Raw genomic sequence first — 22,031 nt, 5'->3', positions numbered from 1 at the left:
CCCCCTCCTCCTAGGCTGGAGGAACCTCTGCAGAAGACTACGATTCCAATATGTTGTCCTCTGGCTCCCACGACCTTTCTTCAGGCCCGAACCCCCTCCAGTCAACCAAGAAGAACCGCTTCCCCCTCACCGTCTTCATGTCCAAGATCTCTTTTACCTCATAGGTGTTGGTAGAGTCCGCCACTGGAGTAGGAGGAGGATCTTGCTGGGAGAAGCGATTCAAGATGACAGGCTTGAGCAGGGAGACATGAAAGGAGTTCGGGATGCGCATGGTGGGAGGAAGGCGCAGCTTATAGGCCACAGGGTTAATACGCTTCAGCACCTCAAATGGACCCAGATAACGAGGGCCAAGCTTGTAGCTGGGAATCTTCAACCGGACATATTTTGAAGACAGCCACACTTTATCCCCTGGAGAGAAGATGGGAGGAGACCTGCGTTTTTTATCGGCCTGAGTCTTGGTGCGGGCAGAGGCCTGAAGCAGGGACTGACGAGTCTGTTCCCAAATAGCTTTAAGGTCCGTTACCAACTCTTCCACAGCAGGAACATCAGCAGACACGGAGAGAGGTAGGGGTGGACGTGGATGTCTTCCATATAGAACAAAGAAGGGTGATGCACCAGCAGACTCCGAAACCAGGGAGTTATAAGAGAACTCTGCCCAAGGTAGCAAAGTGGACCAGTTATCCTGACGGGCAGAGACAAAGTGACGCAGGTAACAGCCCAAAGTCTGGTTAACTCTTTCAACCTGTCCATTAGATTGAGGATGGTACGCAGAAGAGAAGTCCAGTTTTATCTGCAGTTGATTACACAGGGCTCGCCAGAAGCGGGAGACAAACTGGACCCCTCGGTCCGAGACGATGTGCAACGGAAGTCCATGTAGGCGAAAGATGTGGGTGAAGAACTGGCTGGCAAGGTGTGGAGCAGACGGCAGGCCTGGCAGAGGAACAAAATGAGACATTTTGGAAAAGCGGTCGGTTACCACCCAGATAACGGTATTGCCAGATGATGGTGGCAGATCTGTAATAAAGTCCATAGCCACGTGAGACCACGGGCAGGTAGGCACGGGTAACGGCAACAGAAGACCAGCTGGTTTTTGTCGTGAGGGCTTATTACGAGCACAAGAGGTACAGGACCGCACAAAATCCCGAACGTCCTTGACCAAATCAGGCCACCAATAGAATCGGGAAATTAGGGCCACAGAGCGCTGCACCCCAGGGTGCCCAGCCACACGAGAGGAATGTCCCCAGGTCAGAATCCTCTTTCGAAGACCAGGTCGCACATAAGTCTTGCCGGGAGGTAATTGCCGGAGGTCCACCGGCACTGCCAGCACAAGTCTCTCAGGAGGAACGATGTATCTCGGGGCACAGTCCTCCCCCATAACATCCGAAGCACGGGACAAGGCGTCAGCCTTGATGTTTTTCTCGGCAGGGCGAAAATGGATTTGGAAGTCAAAACGGGAAAAGAAGAGAGACCACCGGGCTTGACGCGGGTTCAACCGCTGAGCCGACTGTAGGTATTGGAGGTTCTTGTGGTCAGTGTAGATGCTGACTGGAAATCTGGCTCCCTCCAACAGATGACGCCACTCCTCCAAGGCAAGCTTGATGGCCAGAAGCTCACGATCTCCAATAGAATAATTCCTCTCTGCAGGGGAGAAAATTTTGGAGAAGAAGCCGCAAGATAGAGTACGGCCCCTAGGCCCCTTCTGAGTAAGGACCGCTCCAGCTCCTACGGAGGAGGCATCAACCTCCACAAAAAATGGCTTCTCGGTATCTGGTCTGGTAAGGACAGATGCAGAAGAAAAAGCAGACTTTAGTCTCGTGAAGGCCTGGTCAGCCGCTGGGGGCCAGGCACGAGAATTAACACCTTTCTTCGTTAGCGCCACCATAGGAGCTACCAGAGTCGAGAAGTGAGGAATGAATTGTCTATAATAATTTGCGAAGCCCAGGAATCTTTGAATAGCCCGTAGTCCCACTGGGCGTGGCCACTGAAGAACCGCAGATAACTTATCAGGATCCATTTGCAAGCCTTTATCGGAAATAATGTAGCCGAGGAATGGAAGGCTTTTTTGATGAAACAGGCACTTCTCCAGTTTGGCGTAGAGATGGTTGGCCCTGAGGCGGCTGAGCACTTGCCGTACATGGGAATGGTGGGACTCGAGGTCAGCAGAATACACAAGGATGTCATCCAGGTAAACCACAACACAGCGGTATAATAAGTCCCTGAAGATATCGTTGACAAACTCTTGGAAAACAGCTGGCGCGTTACAGAGTCCGAAAGGCATAACTAAATATTCAAAATGCCCATCACGGGTGTTAAAGGCGGTCTTCCACTCGTCGCCCCTCCTGATGCGGATAAGATTGTAGGCCCCACGAAGATCCAGCTTGGTAAAGACTCTCGCACCCCGTAGGCGATCAAACAGCTCCGTGATCAGCGGCAGAGGATAGCGATTCTTAACGGTGACTTTGTTAAGACCGCGATAGTCAATACAGGGGCGGAGAGAGCCATCTTTCTTGGTGACAAAAAAGAAGCCGGCGCCTGCCGGAGAGGAGGATTTACGAATGAAGCCTCTTTGTAGATTCTCCTGGACATACTCGGACATGGCGGCTGTTTCAGGTACCGAGAGCGGGTACACCCGACCCCGAGGAGGAAAAGATCCAGGCAGCAGGTCGATGGGGCAATCATAGGGACGATGTGGAGGAAGGGTCTCAGCTTGTTTCTTGGAGAACACATCCACGAAGTCCTGGTATGGAGCGGGAAGCCCCCCCAAAGGCTTAGGAGACAAGGTAGAAGTCCCGACAGGGAGCGGATGTAGAACCTTCATACAGTGTGATGAACAATCCGGACCCCAGCGGAGAATCTCCCCAGAAGACCAGTCCAGAACAGGGGCATGATGTTGCAACCAGGGGAGGCCCAGCAGGAGAGTGGAAGTGCACTGGGGCAGCACAAAAAAGGACAGTCTTTCTCTATGTAATGCTCCAACTTGCAGGAGCAGGGGTTCTGTGCGAAACCGGATGGGCACGGAGAGAATTTGGCCACTGACCGAGGCAATGGACAATGGCTTCCTGAGACGAACCACCGGGAAGTGATGCTGGGAGACCAGGGCAGCATCCATAAAGTTCGCTGTAGAGCCCGAATCCAGGAAGGCGGAAACTTGGATCTGGGTGCCAGTGCCAACGCTGAGGAGTACGGGGAGAGTCAAGCGTGGAGAAGCTTTATTCTCACCTAGGGACGCTTCTCCTGAGAAGCCTAGTTGCTGGCTTTTCCCAGACGTTGGGGGCGGACAGGACAAGCCCCGACGAAGTGCCCTGGGCTGGCACAATACATGCACAGGTTCTCCTGACGTCGCCTGGAACGCTCTTGTAGAGAAAGCCGGACTCGGTCCACCTGCATAGGTTCATCAGCAGAAGATTCAGCCGGGGGCTGAAGCGGCTTTTGGAATACAGGTGCCAGGCGAGGAAGACGTCTAACACGGCCTTGGGGGTACTCGGAGCGTAGTTCCTCAGCGCGCTCCTTAAACCGCACAACAATTCGAGTGGCCAGGGTGATCAGACCACTCAGAGTTGACGGCAGGTCCCGTGCTGCCAGCGTGTCCTTGACCTGCGCAGAAAGTCCTTTCTTGAAGGTAGCAATGAGGGCCGCATCGTTCCAGGCAAGTTCAGAAGCCAGGGTGCGGAACTGAACTGCGTACACTCCCACAGATGAGTTACCCTGGCGCAGGTTCAATAATGCAGACTCCGCAGAGGAAGCTCGGGCCGGTTCCTCGAAGACTGACCGGAACTCTGCCAGAAATTCCGAGAGGGTAGCGACAACCGGGTCATCCCTGTCCCAAAGAGGAGTAGCCCAGGCCAGGGCCTTCCCGGAAAGGAGGCTGAGGACAAATGCCACCTTGGACCGCTCTGTGGAAAATTGCGACGGCATGAGTTCTATGTGCAGGGACGGCATGGGTCATACTTGCCGGGCAAAGAGAGACGTAGCCTGGGTTCAGCAGCAGGGAGATAAGCCGGGGTAGCAGGAGTCGCAGCGGCCACCTCAGGAGACTGTTGCTGATGCTGGGTAGCTAGCAGCTGTTGCAGCATGGCGGTGACTTGCTCCAGTTGATTCCGTTGTGCAGCAATCTGCCGGGACTGGTGGATCACGATGGTGGCGAGATCAGGCTGACTGGGAGAAGGAGCCTCGGCGGGATCCATGGCCGGATCTTACTGTTAGGATCAGTGGATCCTCTGGACCACCGCGGGAGATGTAACTAGCCAACACCCGGAACCGGAGCCTAGCGGCACCTGGTATTCACCAGAGCCCGCCGCAAAGCGGGTTGGACTTGCTGCGGCAGGATACCACTAGGTCGTTCCCAGGTGTGACTAGCCCACGGTGGCAGCCGAGGTCGAGGTAACTTAGCGGATGACAATCTCGTAGACAGGTCCAGGCACAGGGTCAGGGCAGGCGGCAGAGATGCAACGTCAGGTCCAAGTCCGGGGTCAGCAACAGGTCCAGGCAGGTGGGAACGGGAACACAGGCACACGGAACACAGCAACACGGAGGAACTCGGGTAACACAGGAGCGGGAACACACAGGAATACACGGGAACACAGGAATACACGGGAACGCAGGAATACACAGGAACGCAGGAATACACAGGAACGCAGGAATAATCGCTAGTAAGCTTTCTCTAAGGCTATGAGGCACAAAGATCCGGCAAGGGTAACAGGAAGAGGCAGGCTTATGAAGAATTAGGCAATATGGCCAGCGCCAATTAATGGCGCGCTGGCCCTTTAAATTTGGAGAAGGTGCCGCGCGCGCGCCCTAGCGGTAGGGGCCGCGCACGCACAGCGGAGGGGAGCGAGCCAGGAGCCGGGACGGGTGAGATGCGCTGGCGGCGCGCTGGCGGGGGCAGGGCGGCACGGGTGAGCCCGCGACCCGCGATGTGGGTCGCGGGACCACCTGTGACATTAATACTCGACTGAGCAGTATACTCGAACGAGTATACTCGCTCATCTCTAGAGAGGAGTCATTTGAAACGCACAGTGAAAGCTATAAACACAGAGCCCACAAGAATATGCTGCCAAAACCGGTTTTTAATCAAGTTCACTACATTAGAGATTTTTTTTTCCTGCTTCCCAATACACAGCATGGAAAATTAGATGCAACCAATAGGAAGTAAAATTTGTTACACAAAAGCTCTCTACACAGAAAAATAAAAAAGCTACAGGTTTTTAAAGAAGAGGAGAAAACAATGGAAACACAAAACGAAAAAGGGCATTGGTGTTAAGTAGAGATGAGCGAACATGCTCGTCCGAGCTTGATGCTCGGTCGAGCATTAGGGTACTCGAAACTGCTCGTTACTCGGACGAATACTTCGCCCGCTCGAGAAAATGGCAGCTCCCGCCGTTTTGCTTTTTGGCGGCCAGAAACAGAGCCAATCACAAGCCAGGAGACTCTGCACTCCACCCAGCATGACGTGGTACCCTTACACGTCGATAGCAGTGGTTGGCTGGCCAGATCAGGTGACCCTGGGATAGACTAGCCGCTGGCCGCGCTGCTCGGATCATTCTGTCTCTGGATGCCGCTAGGGAGAGAGCTGCTGCTGGTCAGGGAAAGCGTTAGGGTGTTCTATTAGCTTACTGTTAGGCAGGAGTGATTCTCAAAGAACCCAACAGCCCTTCTTAGGGCTAAAATAACGTTCTACTTTTTTTATTTTAATTTGCATCTTTTACCATTTTGTGAGGAATTAGCAGGGGGACTTGCTACCGTTGTGTTTAGCTCTTAGTGGCACACATATCCATAGCAAAGACCGAAGTGGGAAAATTCAGTAGGGGTTGGATTTCTATTAGGCAATAACTCAGTGTCATCTCATCTGGCATAGTAGTGTGCTTCCTTTGATACTTGGCTAGAAAATAGCCATAGGAGAATACAAACAGCTTCTTGAAGCCTACAGTAGCGTTCTATATATTTGATTTCTGGTTGATCTGCTGGTGGCTGTAGTTTCTGCAGTGCATGTACTTGCCAATTCTGAGCAATTTGTAGTGAGACTTGCGACCGCTGTGTTCTGCGCTTAGTGGCGCACATATCCATAGCAAAGGCCGAAGTGGCAAAATTCAGTAGGGGTTGGATTTCTATTAGGCAATAACTCAGTGTCATCTCATCTGGCATAGTAGTGTGCTTCCTTTGATACTTGGCTAGAAAATAGCCATAGGAGAATACAAACAGCTTCTTGAAGCCTACAGTAGCGTTCTATATATTTGATTTCTGGTTGATCTGCTGGTGGCTGTAGTTTCTGCAGTGCATGTACTTGCCAATTCTGAGCAATTTGTAGTGAGACTTGCGACCGCTGTGTTCTGCGCTTAGTGGCGCACATATCCATAGCAAAGGCCGAAGTGGCAAAATTCAGTAGGTGTTGGATTTCTATTAGGCAATAACTCAGTGTCATCTCATCTGGCATAGTAGTGTGCTTCCTTTGATACTTGGCTAGAAAATAGCCAGAGGAGAATACAAACAGCTTCTTGAAGCCTACAGTAGCGTTCTATATATTTGATTTCTGGTTGATCTGCTGGTGGCTGTAGTTTCTGCAGTGCATGTACTTGCCAATTCTGAGCAATTTGTAGTGAGACTTGCGACCGCTGTGTTCTGCGCTTAGTGGCGCACATATCCATAGCAAAGGCCGAAGTGGCAAAATTCAGTAGGGGTTGGATTTCTATTAGGCAATAACTCAGTGTCATCTCATCTGGCATAGTAGTGTGCTTCCTTTGATACTTGGCTAGAAAATAGCCAGAGGAGAATACAAACAGCTTCTTGAAGCCTACAGTAGCGTTCTATATATTTGATTTCTGGTTGATCTGCTGGTGGCTGTAGTTTCTGCAGTGCATGTACTTGCCAATTCTGAGCAATTTGTAGTGAGACTTGCGACCGCTGTGTTCTGCGCTTAGTGGCGCACATATCCATAGCAAAGGCCGAAGTGGCAAAATTCAGTAGGGGTTGGATTTCTATTAGGCAATAACTCAGTGTCATCTCATCTGGCATAGTAGTGTGCTTCCTTTGATACTTGGCTAGAAAATAGCCATAGGAGAATACAAACAGCTTCTTGAAGCCTACAGTAGCGTTCTATATATTTGATTTCTGGTTGATCTGCTGGTGGCTGTAGTTTCTGCAGTGCATGTACTTGCCAATTCTGAGCAATTTGTAGTGAGACTTGCGACCGCTGTGTTCTGCGCTTAGTGGCGCACATATCCATAGCAAAGGCCGAAGTGGCAAAATTCAGTAGGGGTTGGATTTCTATTAGGCAATAACTCTGTGTCATCTCATCTGGCATAGTAGTGTGCTTCCTTTGATACTTGGCTAGAAAATAGCCAGAGGAGAATACAAACAGCTTCTTGAAGCCTACAGTAGCGTTCTATATATTTGATTTCTGGTTGATCTGCTGGTGGCTGTAGTTTCTGCAGTGCATGTACTTGCCAATTCTGAGCAATTTGTAGTGAGACTTGCGACCGCTGTGTTCTGCGCTTAGTGGCGCACATATCCATAGCAAAGGCCGAAGTGGCAAAATTCAGTAGGGGTTGGATTTCTATTAGGCAATAACTCAGTGTCATCTCATCTGGCATAGTAGTGTGCTTCCTTTGATACTTGGCTAGAAAATAGCCATAGCAATAGGATAGGATTGTTTGGTTTTAAAAACTCAAAAAAAAACAAAAAACACAAAAAAAAAAAAAAAACACAAAAAAACACCAAAAAAAACAAAAAGAAGTAAAAAAAAAAAAAAAGTTATAACTCTCATTTTAAAAATGTTTAACCTGAGGGCTAGGGGTAGAGGACGAGGGCGGGGACGTGGGCGTCCAACTACTGCAGGGGTCAGAGGCCGTGGTCCTGGGCGGGGTGAGACACCACCTGCTGATGAGGGAGCAGGGGAACGCCGCAGAGCTACACTCCCTAGGTTCATGTCTGAAGTTACTGGGACTCGTGGTAGAGCACTGTTGAGGCCAGAACAGTGCGAACAGGTGATGTCGTGGATTGCTGACAATGCTTCGAGCAATTTGTCCACCACCAGTCAGTCTTCCACGCAGTCCACCCATGTCACCGAAATCCCCACTCCTCCAGCTCCTGCACCTCAGCCTCCTCCCCCCCAGTCTGCCCCCTCCCAGGAAAATTTGGCATTTGAACCGGCATACTCTGAGGAACTGTTTTCTGGACCCTTCCCACAGTCACAAACCACTTGTCCGGTTGCTGCTGAGCAATTTTCCGATGCCCAGGTTTTCCACCAGTCACAGTCTGTGGGTGATGATGACCTTCTTGACGTAGTGGAAGTGTGTAAAGAGGTGTCCGACGATGAGGAGACACGGTTGTCAGACAGTGGGGAAGTTGTTGTCAGGGCAGGAAGTCCGAGGGGGGAGCAGACTGAGGGATCGGAGGATGATGAGGTGACAGACCCAAGCTGGGTTGAGAGGCCGGGTGAACACAGTGCTTCTGAGACGGAGGAGAGTCCTCGACCTGAACAGGTTGGAAGAGGCAGTGGTGGGGCCAGACGGAGAGGCAGGGCCAGAGCTGGTGCATCAGCGCCACTGTCAACTAGTGAAGCTCCCGTGGTGAGGGCTCTTGCGGCGAGGGCTAGATCTTCAGAAGTGTGGAGGTTCTTTAAGGAAACACCGGATGACCGACGGACTGTGGTGTGCAACATTTGCCAAACCAGGCTCAGCAGGGGTTCCACCACTACTAGCTTAACTACCACCAGTATGCGCAGGCATATGAATGCTAAGCACCCCACTCAGTGGCAACAAGCCCGTTCACCTCCGGCCGTGCACACCACTGCTCCTTCCCCTGTGTCAGCTGCTAGTCAGCCCCCTGCCCAGGACCCTGGCACAAAAACCCCATCGTCGCCTCCACGATCCTCCACAGCATCCACCAGCGTTCAGCTCTCCATACCCCAGACGCTGGAGCGGAAACGCAAATATAGTGCAACCCACCCGCACGCCCAAGCCCTTAATGTGCACATCTCCAGATTGCTTAGCCTGGAGATGCTGCCCTATAGGCTAGTAGAGACCGAGGCCTTTCGCAACCTCATGGCGGCGGCCGCCCCTCGGTATTCGGTCCCCAGCCGCCACTACTTTTCCCGATGTGCCGTCCCAGCCCTGCACCAGCACGTGTCAGACAACATCATCCGTGCCCTGACCAACGCCGTTTCTGACAAGGTCCACCTGACCACGGACACGTGGACGAGTGCTGCCGGGCAGGGCCACTATATATCGCTGACGGCACATTGGGTTAACTTGGTGGAGGCTGGGACCGAGTCTGACCCTGGGGCTGCTCATATACTGCCGACGCCGAGGATTGCGGGGCCTACCTCGGTCCAGGTGTTTCAGGCCTACTATGCCTCCTCCTCCTCCCACCCCTCCTCCACCTCCTCCTCCGAACTACCATCCGTGGGCACGGCGCCATCAGTCGGTAGCTCTAGGCACAGCAGCAGTGCCGTCGCTAAGCGACAGCAGGCGGTGCTCAAACTGCTGAGCCTAGGCGACAAAAGGCACACCGCCCAAGAGCTATTACAGGGCATCACGGCGCAGACTGATCTGTGGCTGGCACCGCTGAACCTCAAGCCGGGAATGGTTGTGTGTGACAACGGCCGTAACCTGGTGGCGGCTCTGCAACTCGGCAGACTGACACATGTGCCATGCCTGGCCCATGTGTTAAATCTGATAGTGCAGCGTTTCCTCAAGACATACCCCAATCTGTCTGATTTGCTCACGAAGGTGCGCCGCATCTGTGCGCATTTCAGGAAGTCCAGCCCAGATGCTGCCACTCTCAGGGCAGCGCAGCGCCGCCTCCAACTGCCCGCTCACCGACTGTTGTGCGACGTGCCCACGAGGTGGAATTCAACACTGACCATGTTATCCAGAGTTTACCAGCAGCGCCGAGCGATTGTAGACTGCCAGATGTCAACTTCCACCAGAACTGGTAGTCAGGTCAGTCAGCTTCCTCAAGTCTACAATGAGGAGTGGACGTGGATGTCTGATATCTGTCAGGTGCTGAGTAACTTTGAGGAGTCAACACAGATGGTCAGTGGCGATGCCGCCATCATCAGCCTCACCATCCCGCTGCTTGGCCTGTTGAAAAACTCTCTGGTCAGCATGAAGTCGGAAGCTTTGCGCTCGTCACAAGAGACGGGGGAAGAATATTCCCTTGTTGATAGCCAAAGCACCCTGAGGTCTGTTTCTCAGCGCATATCGGAGGAGGTGGAGGTGGAGGAGGATGAGGAGGAAGAGGAGGAGAATGTTGGCGAGACACAAGAGGGGACCATTGTTGAGTCCTTCACTGTTCAGCGTGTATGGGCAGAAGAAGAGGAGTTGGAGGAGGAGGAAATGGACAGTCAGGCCAGTGAGGGGAGTGAATTCTTACGCGTTGGTACTCTGGCGCATATGGCAGATTTCATGCTAGGCTGCCTATCCCGTGACCCTCGCGTTCAAAGAATTTATTCCAGCACCGATTACTGGGTGTTCACTCTCCTGGACCCACGGTACAAGCAAAATCTTCCCACTCTCATCCCTGGAGAGGAAAGGAGTGTGAGAATGCATGAATACCAGCAGGCCCTGGTGCACAAGCTGAAACAGTATTTCCCTTCTGACAGCGCTAGCGGCAGAGTGCGTAGTTCTGCGGGACAAGTAGCGAGGGAGAGTAGGCGAGCAGGCAGCTTGTCCAGCACTGGCAAGGGTACGCTTTACAAGGCTTTTGCCAGCTTTATGTCACCCCAGCAAGACACTGTCACCTGTCCCCAGTCTCGGCAGAGTAGGGCTGATCTTTACAGAAAGATGGTGAGGGAGTACGTAGCTGACCATACCATCGTCCTAAATGATCACACAGCTCCCTACAACTACTGGGTTTCAAAGCTGGACATGTGGCACGAACTGGCGCTGTACGCCTTGGAGGTTCTTGCCTGCCCTGCCGCTAGCGTCTTGTCCGAGCGGGTTTTCAGTGCAGCTGGTGGCATCATCACCGATAAGCGTACACGCCTGTCGACTGACAGCGCTGACAGGCTGACGCTTATTAAAATGAATAAAGGCTGGATTTCTCAGAATTTCCAATCTCCACCAGGTGAAGGAAGCTCAACCTGAATAATTGATCCACTCCTCCTCCTCCTCCTCATTTTCCTCCTTCTCCTCCTCTTTGTACAGTAAAGCAGAGGAAAATGGCTATTTTTTGACAGGGCCCACTGGCTCTTGCTATAGTACTTCATGCATTTAATTTTTCTGGAGGGCCACCTACCCGGTCCTCTGTTTGAAACAATTTTTGTGAGTGCCACATACAGGCACTCAATCTATTCCATTTTTCTGGAGGGCCACCTACCCGGTCCTCTGTTTTAAAAAATTTTTGGGACTGCCACATACAGGCACTCAATCTATTCCATTTTACTGCAGGGCCACCTACCTGCTCCTCTGGTTTGAACAATTTTTGGGACTGCCACATACAGGCACTCAATCTATTCCATTTTACTGGAGGGCCACCTACCTGCTCCTCTGGTTTGAAACATTTTTGGGACTGCCACATACAGACACTCAATCTATTCCATTTTACTGCAGGGCCACCTACCTGCTCCTCTGGTTTGAACAATTTTTGGGACTGCCACATACAGGCACTCAATCTATTCCATTTTACTGCAGGGCCACCTACCTGCTCCTCTGGTTTGAACAATTTTTGGGACTGCCACATACAGGCACTCAATCTATTCCATTTTACTGGAGGGCCACCTACCTGCTCCTCTGGTTTGAAACATTTTTGGGACTGCCACATACAGGCACTCAATCTATCCCATTTTACTGGAGGGCCACCTACCTGCTCCTCTGGTTTGAAAAATGTTTGGGACTGCCACATACAGGCACTATCCAAATTAAATTGTCTCCATAGCAGCCTCCACACGTTGTCTCCATTGCTACCTCCAAAAGTCGTCCATATAGCTGCCTCCATACATCGTCCCTTTATCAAACGAGGTGTGTCAGGCAGAAATTTGGGTTGTTTTCATGGATTCCACATCAAAGTTGTTAACTTTGTCGCCACCCTGCTGTGTTATCCACAAAATATACTGGCAAACTTTTACCATTTAGGGATATTATTTCAGCGCTTCTTGCGCATCTGTTTACATTCCCCTCACCCGGCATATCCTAAACTTATAAGAACGCTACTACACTTGATCTTATACAAAAGGTTCTTAGAAGTGCTGTTTGGGGAGTAGCCTAGAGACAGGGGCTTGGATTGGCGAAAGCTCGCCTGGCAGCGGAACGCCAGCTCCATGCGCATCATGCGCTTCTTGCGCATCTGTTTACATTCCCCTCACCCGCCATATCCCAAACTTATAAGAACGCTACTACACTTAACTTGGTGCAGGCTGGGACCGAGTCTGACCCTGGGGCTGGTCATATACTGCCGACGCAGAGAATTGCGGGGCCTACCTCGGTCCAGGTCTCAAAGGCCTACTATACCTCCTCCCACCCCTCCTCCACCTCCTCCTCCTCCGAATTACCATCCGTGGGCATGGCGCCATCAGTCGGTAGCTCTAGGCACAGCAGCAGTGCCGTCGCTAAGCGACAGCAGGCGGTGCTGAAACTGCTGAGCCTAGGCGATAAAAGGCACACCGCCCAAGAGCTATTACAGGGCATTCCACATCAAAGTTGTTAACTTTGTCGCCACCCTGCTGTGTAATCCCCAAAATATACTTGCAAACTTTTACCATTTAGGGATATTATTTCAGCGCTTCTTGCGCATCTGTTTACATTCCCCTCACCCGCCATATCCTAAACTTATAAGAACGCTACTACACTTGATCTTATACAAAAGGTTCTTAGAAGTGCTGTTTGGGGAGTAGCCTATAGACAGGGGCTTGGATTGGCGAAAGCTCGCCTGGCAGCGGAGCGCCAGCTCCATGCCAAGATCCAACTAACATAGTTTTAACTGCAGCACCTTTAATCTACTACTAGTTCACTGCCTCCATACATGGTCCCCTTATCAAACGAGCTGTGTCAGGCAGAATTTTGGGTTGTTTTCATGGCTTCCATGTTAACTTTGTCGCCACCCTGCTGTGTAATCCACAAAATATACTGGCAAACTTTTATCATGTACCGATATTATTTGAGCGCTTCTTGCTCACCTCCTTTGGTTCCTCTCTGCCACCCATTGGTTTGAAGCCTGAGTCCATTTAGGGTATGTCGCCATGACACTCTCTAGCCTGCTGCCGCTGCCTCTGCATGCCGTCCCCTATAGTGTCAGGGTCAATTATTGGATGTTTTAGATGCTATCTAGCTTCATTCTGTCACTCTGTCATGGCCATGCTGTTGCCCATAATTTTGGCATAATGGTGCGATTATGCAGCCTCAGAGGCATCCATGCATGCTGCCCCTGCTGTTTCCTGTCCATTTCCGTGGTGTTTCCATCCTTTTCTGAGGTTCCCAGGTGTTTGGCCAAGCTTCCCTGTGCAGAGCCTTGGTCCCCTTGAAAAATGCTCGAGTCTCCCATTGACTTCAATGGGGTTCGTTATTCGAGACGAGCACTCGAGCATCGGGAAAAGTTCGTCTCGAATAACGAGTACCCGAGCATTTTAGTGTTCGCTCATCTCTAGTGTTAAGCCTTTTTATAGCATGGATTTCTCTATCAAATAGCATACCTTAGAAATCTACATTGCATCTGAATGGCTTTGTTTTAAAGAAATGTGTATAAGCTCCAGTGACCTTGACCTTGCCTTGCCCAAGCTGTGGACTGAGTGTTTTTTTAATTATTGTGTCTTTAGTTATTAAATGCATCACTATTTGTAAAAATGCATTCAAAATGTTTGTGCATTAGAAGCCATTGACTCCAATGATTGCCTAATTAAGTAGAAGGAAGCTGCCGAATTTATACACAGCGGGAGAGTCTAGATCAAATCAGGTAAAAAGAAGAGATTGCATTTTAAGGGCTTTATTGCTACAGAAACTGCTGAGCAGTAATTACATTGTAATTAGATGTACAACATATAGCAAATTAAACAGATATACTGTACACAACCAAACACATAAACAGGGAATTCATTGCTTAATCTCTTCTTCTTTCTTAGCCTTTTCTAATACATAAAGCTGAGTGTATGCATATGTATGCATATGTATGTATGCATATATGTATGTGTGTGTCCGCTAAAGGAACTGCACTGTCATGTTTACAAACACCAAATTTTGCACAGCCACTCCCTGTGGCTCAGGGATTGTCATAGACTAGGTGGACTTGTGATTCCAAGCAGTACCTATCTGTAGTGTTAGACCCCATGCACACGACCGTCGGGGGGATGTATGTACCGCAACAATGTTGTACTTCACAATAGGAAAAACTGTTGTTGGAAAAAAATGACCTATTATGTGGATATATTATATGAAGATTTGATACATTGTTTGCACTCAATTCAAATGAAAAGTTACAGAATCATGTTTCAGATATTTTTGTTGTCTTCTGGAATGTGGAATTTGTGTGGCTTTACACAGAAAAAAGCCATACCAACTTTTCTTGATATAATTTAAAATGACAAAGCCAATGAAAGCGCTCCAAAAATAGTCTAGATCAATAAAATTGATCAATATAAACACAAGTAGTAGTGCCACAAAAAAATAATATTGCAGCATTAGGAAAGAATGATGGCTCTATACAATACAATACAATATGGTCCCATGAGACCTTACTTATTTCTCTCGGTCACTTTGTCCTGTACAAAGGTACACTATGATACCAACCACGGGGACAAGACAAGGCATTTTGGTGCACTAGGCAGATAAAGTAAATTGTCCCCTCCACAAAAGCCATACAATCAATTCATAATGATAGCACAGTTGGTAGAGAAATGGTTAAATGAAACTTATCAGCAAATTCATGGTGTTTTTACCATAAGAAGAATGAAATATGGACAATTTATACAATTTATAACTCCCAAATGTTGCTGGGCTTCTGAGAAAACACAGTATATGAACAGCCAGCCACATGGGGGCAGATTTATCAAGCTGTCTAAAAGTCAGAATAGTCTTAGTTGCTCTGTCAGTTAATCCTTACATGCAAATCGGAGTGATCTGCAGACAGGGTCCCTTTAAAGGAAATCTATAACAGGTTCATAGAAGCTAACAGTATTCAGAGATGATGCATGCACCAATCTCGAGAGAAAGTCGTCACTGCCGGACTTATGAATAATATTTGATGGCAAGGGCACTTGTATACATCGGGTGCTTATAGAGACTACGGGTGGTGCTCAGCCAGCAAAACAAGAACATGAAATAGAGGACCAAAAAGACCAAAAAGCAGCACACACCCAAAAAAGTCTTCTTTATTGTGCATCAGCCATAGGACAGAAAGGTACAGCAAGGGACTAATGGACCATTTCATGCACTCCTGCACTTTCATCTAGCCGTGTAAGCTGTATTTACCCATAATGTTACTACGGAGATCCCAGGATGCTATAAATTTATTATTGCTCCCGTAGTTTGGTGAAATTTAAACTAAGCGCTCGGGGAGGAAAGGAAGGGGACATCACCTTGTGATACACCCGGATCGTCTACATTACTGATTTACATAAAGATTAAAGTAAAATTTTGACCAAACTATAAAATGGAAGTGTGAGTCACATGGCAAATAAACTGGCACTGATACATTGATATGATATGATTCCTGGTATTTTGATTGTAGTAAAGATTTTACGGATCTTCAGAAAAACTAGACAACAATGAGGAGATACATATGAAAATTCATATTTAAGGGGAAGATTTTGGTATTGATTTAATGTTACCTTTGTGCAGCGGAGACTTGATAAAATTTATTTGGGCTCTGATATACATTTAAGTAGTAATTTAAAAAAAAATCTGTACAGTATTCCTCACCTCAACCCCTTCCCATTTATTTGTGGAGTATTTACTATACATTACCTAGTCTTTGTTTGACGAGATTTTCTCTATCCTCCTTATTAGAATTGTTAATAGCACCACCTTCTGGCAGTAAAATGAATGACCGCTCTAAAGTATAAAAGTATTGTAGTAAATGTAAATCTATGGAAATTAGATAGGGAAGATTACAAAATTAATACATGTAACAGCGATCATATTTTTTGTAGACAGAAAATAGTATTCACCTAGCATTGCACTTAATAATATAAAGATAGATTATTTCCCCCCATATTATTATGTATTGCATGGGTATTCAGTTCACCTAGATTTCCTGAAATTTTTTTCTAATGCTTTAGCCAATTACCCGAAGATGTACAAATTCTATATAAAATCCCCCAGTCTAAAAATTTAGATAACTTCAAAACAAAGCCAACAAAAAATGAGAATTTGTGAATATCGATTAAATTGACCAATCATAGCAGGGGTGGACATACAATTGGAGTAATCTTAGGCCTGGCTCATTGTCTATGGGACAGTAGACAGGACCTATACAATATTAATATTTCAAAAATCTTCACACAAAAACTGATGTTGTAGAATATTTTTATTAAACAATATTAATATTAGTAAAATAGTTTCAATAATATCTGCACATGCAAACTGATGTTGAATAATTCATATATTGCAATTTTTCTGCTAAAAAAGTTGGTGTATATTTATAACTAACTTATTGCATTTTTAACATTAATTACATGCATCCATTTTTGTATATATTTATGCATACTGTCACAGATATCGATATATATTTGTACTCTAGGTCCAGACCACACATCTGTCCACTATTTTGCTTCATATATTTTTAGAGATTTTTTGCTATATTGTGCCTATAGTACCCTTCTCAGTTTTCACTTCTCATATTATATCCGAGGTCTCCTACATAATTGCCCAGGTTTGCAACTTGCTTAGTGGGTTGTGAAGAAGTTACAATAGTGCAGCCTCTTCTAGGATCTGATTGTCTGGTGCTAGGGTATGGTGCTGATATTTATCACTCATCATAAAAAATGGGATATTTTTTTTTTTTTGGAATACCCATTTAATTGCAATCTGTAAAGAATCAAACAAAGTCAAAAAGGAAAATGAGAGCTTTGAAAATCAACTCACAACTTTGTTTACACAGTGAAAGATCAATCATCTAGTGGAGCCAGACTTCATTGACTTTCACAAGGTCTTTCTAAGTTTTTGTTGTAGAATGTTGCAATTTAAAATGCATTTTCCTAATGCAACTCATCACTAAAAATATCATTTTAGGCCAGTAGGAGCTTGAGGAACCATGAGGAACTATGGTCACTCAATCTGCCTATCAAGTTTGGTATTGCACTGTAGGGTTAAAAAGGAAAACTGACTCCAGCCATGTACTGCTCATACATATGTGCAAGTTCTAAAACAAACATGTATGTAAGAACTCTTCCAGGAAATTACCTGTAAATAAAAAATAGGGGAAGAGACACAGGAGCCTTAAAAGTTAATTTGTGGGGGCCCCACAATATTCATCTAGCCAAGGTGTGTTGCAGTCTTAATCCAGCCCTGATTATGTACGGTACAAGAGGTATCCACTGAATGTAGTAACTGGTGGGTACTGGGCTGGTATGGAGCCTGATGTCAATCTGAGCCACACTTCTTGTCCATAGTTTAATTCTAACAAAGCATCTCCTGTCACCATCCTATCACTATACATGCTACTGTTAATATTTTCCGACTGAAATGCAATTTTGTCAACTCCATCAACCACTAAATAGCCAGAAACACGATGACTGTATGATTCAATGGTAAACTTAAAGACGTATACTCCAAGATATGGCACAAGGAACTTTCCACTACTGGGTGCATAAGAGGAGCCATAATTTACATATAAGTTGTTGAATCGAATTGGTCCTGGAGATGTCATCCCGTATGTATGAGAGGCTGAAAAAGCCACCATCGGTGCGTAACGGTATGATCCTTTTGAGAAATCTGTGAAAACATACAGACATTTTTTGATATAGAAGGCCTGCTTTTTCATTTAAACCCTTAAAGGGGTATTCTCATCTGGGTACTCACATTCAGTTTCATTAATCTGCCATATGTAAACATTTCTTCAATTAGATGTTATTAAAAAAAATGTGCCTGTTTGAAGATAATTTCTCATAAATGTAGTCATGTTATCCCTTAGAAACGAGATAGCTTCCTCGGATACGGCCACCTCAGATGGATTGAGTGCACAAAGAAACAAAAGTTTATTGTATATAAAATGTCCGGGAGTTACTGCATGTCACACATCCGTCCTGTGGTAATGATTGCTGAATCCAGGCGGTCAGACAGGACTCTATAGCGTAAGTCTGGCCACCGCTGCCAGAGTGTGACGTGGTCGTATCCGAGGAAGCCATCTCGTTTTTAAGGGACAACATGGCGACATTTATGAGAAATTATCTTCACACAAGAACATTTTTTTTAAATTAATATCCAATTGAAGAAATGTTTACATAAGGCAAATGAATTAAATTAAATGTAAATGCCCAGATGGGAAAACCCCTTTAAGGACACAGCTCATTTTCACCTCTGAGACACAGCCTTATATTTCCAATCTGGTTGAAATGTTTAGCATTTTCTCATTTCTAAATGACAAAAACAGTTATTCTAATACTATTTTAGACGTTTTACAAAAGAGATTTTCCAAATCAGGAAATTTCTGATTTAATTATTTTAGAGGTCATTTTATTTTTATGAGGATTTTAACAAATATATATATTTTATTACGGCAGTATATTAGTCTGAACAAGTAATCAGATACATGCATGGCAGATGCATAGCCTGACACTGCACTGCTAGGTCCTGTCCCTAACAGGATCTAGCAGGAAATTACAGCTGGCAGCTCTAAGGTTCTTCATTAGCCCCAAGGTTAACAATGGAAACAATTGGCACCCCTTTATCCAGCACAGGGGGCATCATGGGGGGGGGAATGACAGAGCCCTATAGAATCTGTGGTCTTATTTGCGGCCTCTATGGGGTTAAAGGGGTTAAATAATTATACATCGTGTACAGTAGTTTGTCAACTTTCGGTGAAAGTTACCAAATACGCTCAAAAAACAGACATGTGACAACGCAAAATTCTTGTTTTTTTGTCATTGTGCCTTGGAGCTTGATCGGTAACGGATGGTCAAATTGCTTGTTAGTGAGTATTACATTCAGGATTACAAGAACGTCTATCATACAAAAAAGTTATTTTGGTAAAAGAACAGTTCAGGAAAACATACAAAAGCAAAAATAATGAGAGAATCAATGTATTTTGTTTTGTTTCTTTTTTTACATTAGAATGTAGTAAATCTAATAAAAGCTGACTCATTATAACATATGAAAAATACATTAAACTTTCTTTAATACATCTGGTATGTAAAATTTACATATCATAGGTGCCTGAATCTATGGAACAGCAGCTATCTGTGTCTTGTAAAATTAGACAAAATAATATGTTAAGATATTAAAATAAATAGTATTGCTATCCTTGTGATGTACTGTATAGAACAAGATATTCTGTCTCCTAGGACTTCATGTTAATGAATCAGTATGTCACCTTGGAATGTTATTTAACCTCTTTGCTTTTCCAGACATTATAAATTGGATTATACCTTAAAAAAATCTGCTCCAAAAAGTGCTGAGAACAAATGTCAGCAGTAAGAAAGAATGAAGGTAATCGTAATTGGATTTATTTCTGCCAATATTGTAGTGAGGATGTGCCAGACAACTATATTTAAAGTCTGAAAAAATTGTTCGAATATTTGACTACTAAAATTTCGCCATATAACAATGAAACTTGTGCTTAGATAAATCCACATTCTAGAATTTAACTGAAAAAAATTCAAATGTGCAGTTTTGACCAGTATCCATACACTGAACCAGTATATTTCTACAACTAGTAATTATGGAGAATTACCTTTCTCTTGTGCCTTCATACTTACGGTACTTCCACCATCCTCTGCCTGTTTCCGTTTGACAAAGCTTTATACTAAGTTGTGAAACATGACTTATAATAAACATTTGCTATAATCACATTATAAAGGTGTGATTGATACTTAACTTGTTTACTGAATAAGGATGTTTCAACTTCCCTGACATTTAGTTATTCCTTATGTATGTGCCATTAACCTAGTGGATGTAGTGAAATAATTGGGCGGTTGTCCCTACATAATCTAAAATTGTCTGATCAGAGCTGACAGTGTCAGACTGTACTGCTACACACCCCTAACATTCAGGATGGCAGAGGTGAATAGATTAATTAGTTCTAATGTCTGCACTGGCAAGGAGTGTAAACTGTTTGTGGCTCTTGATCATAGCGAGAGTGAATAAATCCATCTCACTGCCAGTTTCTACTCATTCAGTCCTGCTGGTACTCCTATGTTAGAGTAAACCTGGTCACATCATGCCAAAGCTTATTCTGACTCATAGTAAATGTAACCATGAACTGTATCTTATGGATGCCTACCTTTAAATGATTCATACTCTTTATTATCATCTTTTTTATCCACTTTTATATATACATTTGTAGGTATCCACAAAGACATAACAATACAATACTTGCCTAATGATTGAGTATTATCATCCGAAATTTTTAGACTGCAATTTACTCCTCCAAAGGGATGACGACAGGCGCATATGTAGCCTTTTAGTTCATTAATACAAGTTCCACCATTTAAACATGGTCCACTGTTGCAACTGAAATATCCATCTGTGGATGATAAGAAGATAATTACTGTATTAGAATTATATTTATAATAGGAACTGCCCTATCTTTTTTAGCCCCAGCCAGGTCTTGAACAGAGCAGTGGAATCCAGGGCCTTGTAGATGAGCCCGCGGAAGTAAATTTGGCCTTGTGCTATCTCTATAAAATAGGGCAAACTTCCAAGATCCATAGCACACATCCAATATTCTCAGTCTTGTGCAGGTAGCCTAATACATACTTTAACTTCTAATCAGCATTAGCAATGTTATTTCATAAAAATTGACAAGATATTTTGGACATTACAAAAACTGCCTATATTTAAAATGTTCAATAATTCAAAGAAAATCTACCATCAAATGCAAGCATGATAAACAAGGGACACTTACTCATAGATCACGTGGTAATTTTCTTATATGTGTAATTCATGTGTCCTTCCTTCTAAAATAAACATTTACAATATTGCTGGTAACTCTGAGGGACTCGGGGGGGGGGGGGGGGGGAGGGGGGTTCAGAGCCCCTCGGTGATGTCTTTTCACTGGTTGTTACAATGAGCAGAGCAAGTCTCCCACTCTGAATTTCCCTCAGCTGCTTGATTACACAACCGGACGGAAAAACGGGGGGGGGGGGGGGGGGTGACATATTCTGCTTATTGTAACAACGAGTGAAAAGACATCACTGAGAGGCTCTGGAAACACCCCAAGAGCCCCCAGGATCATAAGCATAATAGTAAAAGTTTATTTTAGAAGTAAGGAGACCATGGATAACAAATATAAGAAGGTTACCGCAGTCACATTGCCTGGATTTAAGTTAGTGTCCCTGTTCTATCATGTTTGATTTTTTGGTAGAGATGTTTGCCAAGTCATAATAGTCATAACTTAACTTACTAATATTTTACACAGACACAAGGAGAATACACAAACTAAATGTTAATGCTAGTCATTTATCAAATCATGGCCCCATTGCCTTAATAGAGTCTATCAGTTCTCAAATTGCTAAACAAGTAAAAATAGAAATGTATCGGGCACATCATGAACTTTCCACACATACCTTTCAAGCTTCTCAGAAAATTGTCTTATTACATTTATGCAAACTACCTTTCTGTTTTCTTTTCCTATACAGGAAGTGTCAATTAATTGGGGGAGGGGGGGGGGTCATTTATCTTAGTTTTTCCAATTTTTTTCTCTTGTTGCAGATGAATATTTGGGCAAAAATTTGCAACTTTTGACCCACCCAGTAAAGCTTTCTGTGACGTGACCTTTCTTTTCAGTGTTATGCCTAATTCTTTTAAATCCAGATGTGGACAAAAGTCGCTAATTTTTGGTGCAAATTAACTCCAATGGTGTGGGTAGTGCAAGACTTTTGGCAGACTTTGTTTCTAAAAAGTCACATAAAACGGATAAACTCAAATATGTTACCCGCTAAGATAAAT

General features: G+C 45.5%; 1 protein-coding gene across 1 annotated transcript in view; it reads right to left on the bottom strand.

The window, feature by feature from the left end:
* Window positions 1-16,886: 16,886 nt before the first annotated feature.
* Window positions 16,887-22,031, bottom strand: part of MMRN1 (multimerin 1) — a 64,225-nt gene continuing 59,080 nt past the window's right edge. Inside the window, exons 7-8 of the mRNA XM_072117753.1 lie at window positions 20,461-20,607; window positions 16,887-17,858 (exon numbers count right to left, since the gene is read on the bottom strand). Coding sequence (XP_071973854.1) covers window positions 17,437-17,858; window positions 20,461-20,607 — 569 coding nt within the window. The 3' untranslated portion in view covers window positions 16,887-17,436. The remainder of the gene's footprint in view (window positions 17,859-20,460; window positions 20,608-22,031) is intronic.

Source organism: Engystomops pustulosus, chromosome 1 (genome assembly GCF_040894005.1).
Source record: "Engystomops pustulosus chromosome 1, aEngPut4.maternal, whole genome shotgun sequence".
NCBI classification, from domain to species: domain Eukaryota; kingdom Metazoa; phylum Chordata; class Amphibia; order Anura; family Leptodactylidae; genus Engystomops; species Engystomops pustulosus.
Note: the sequence above shows the minus strand (reverse complement) of the source record. Positions and strands in the feature narration are given on the sequence as shown.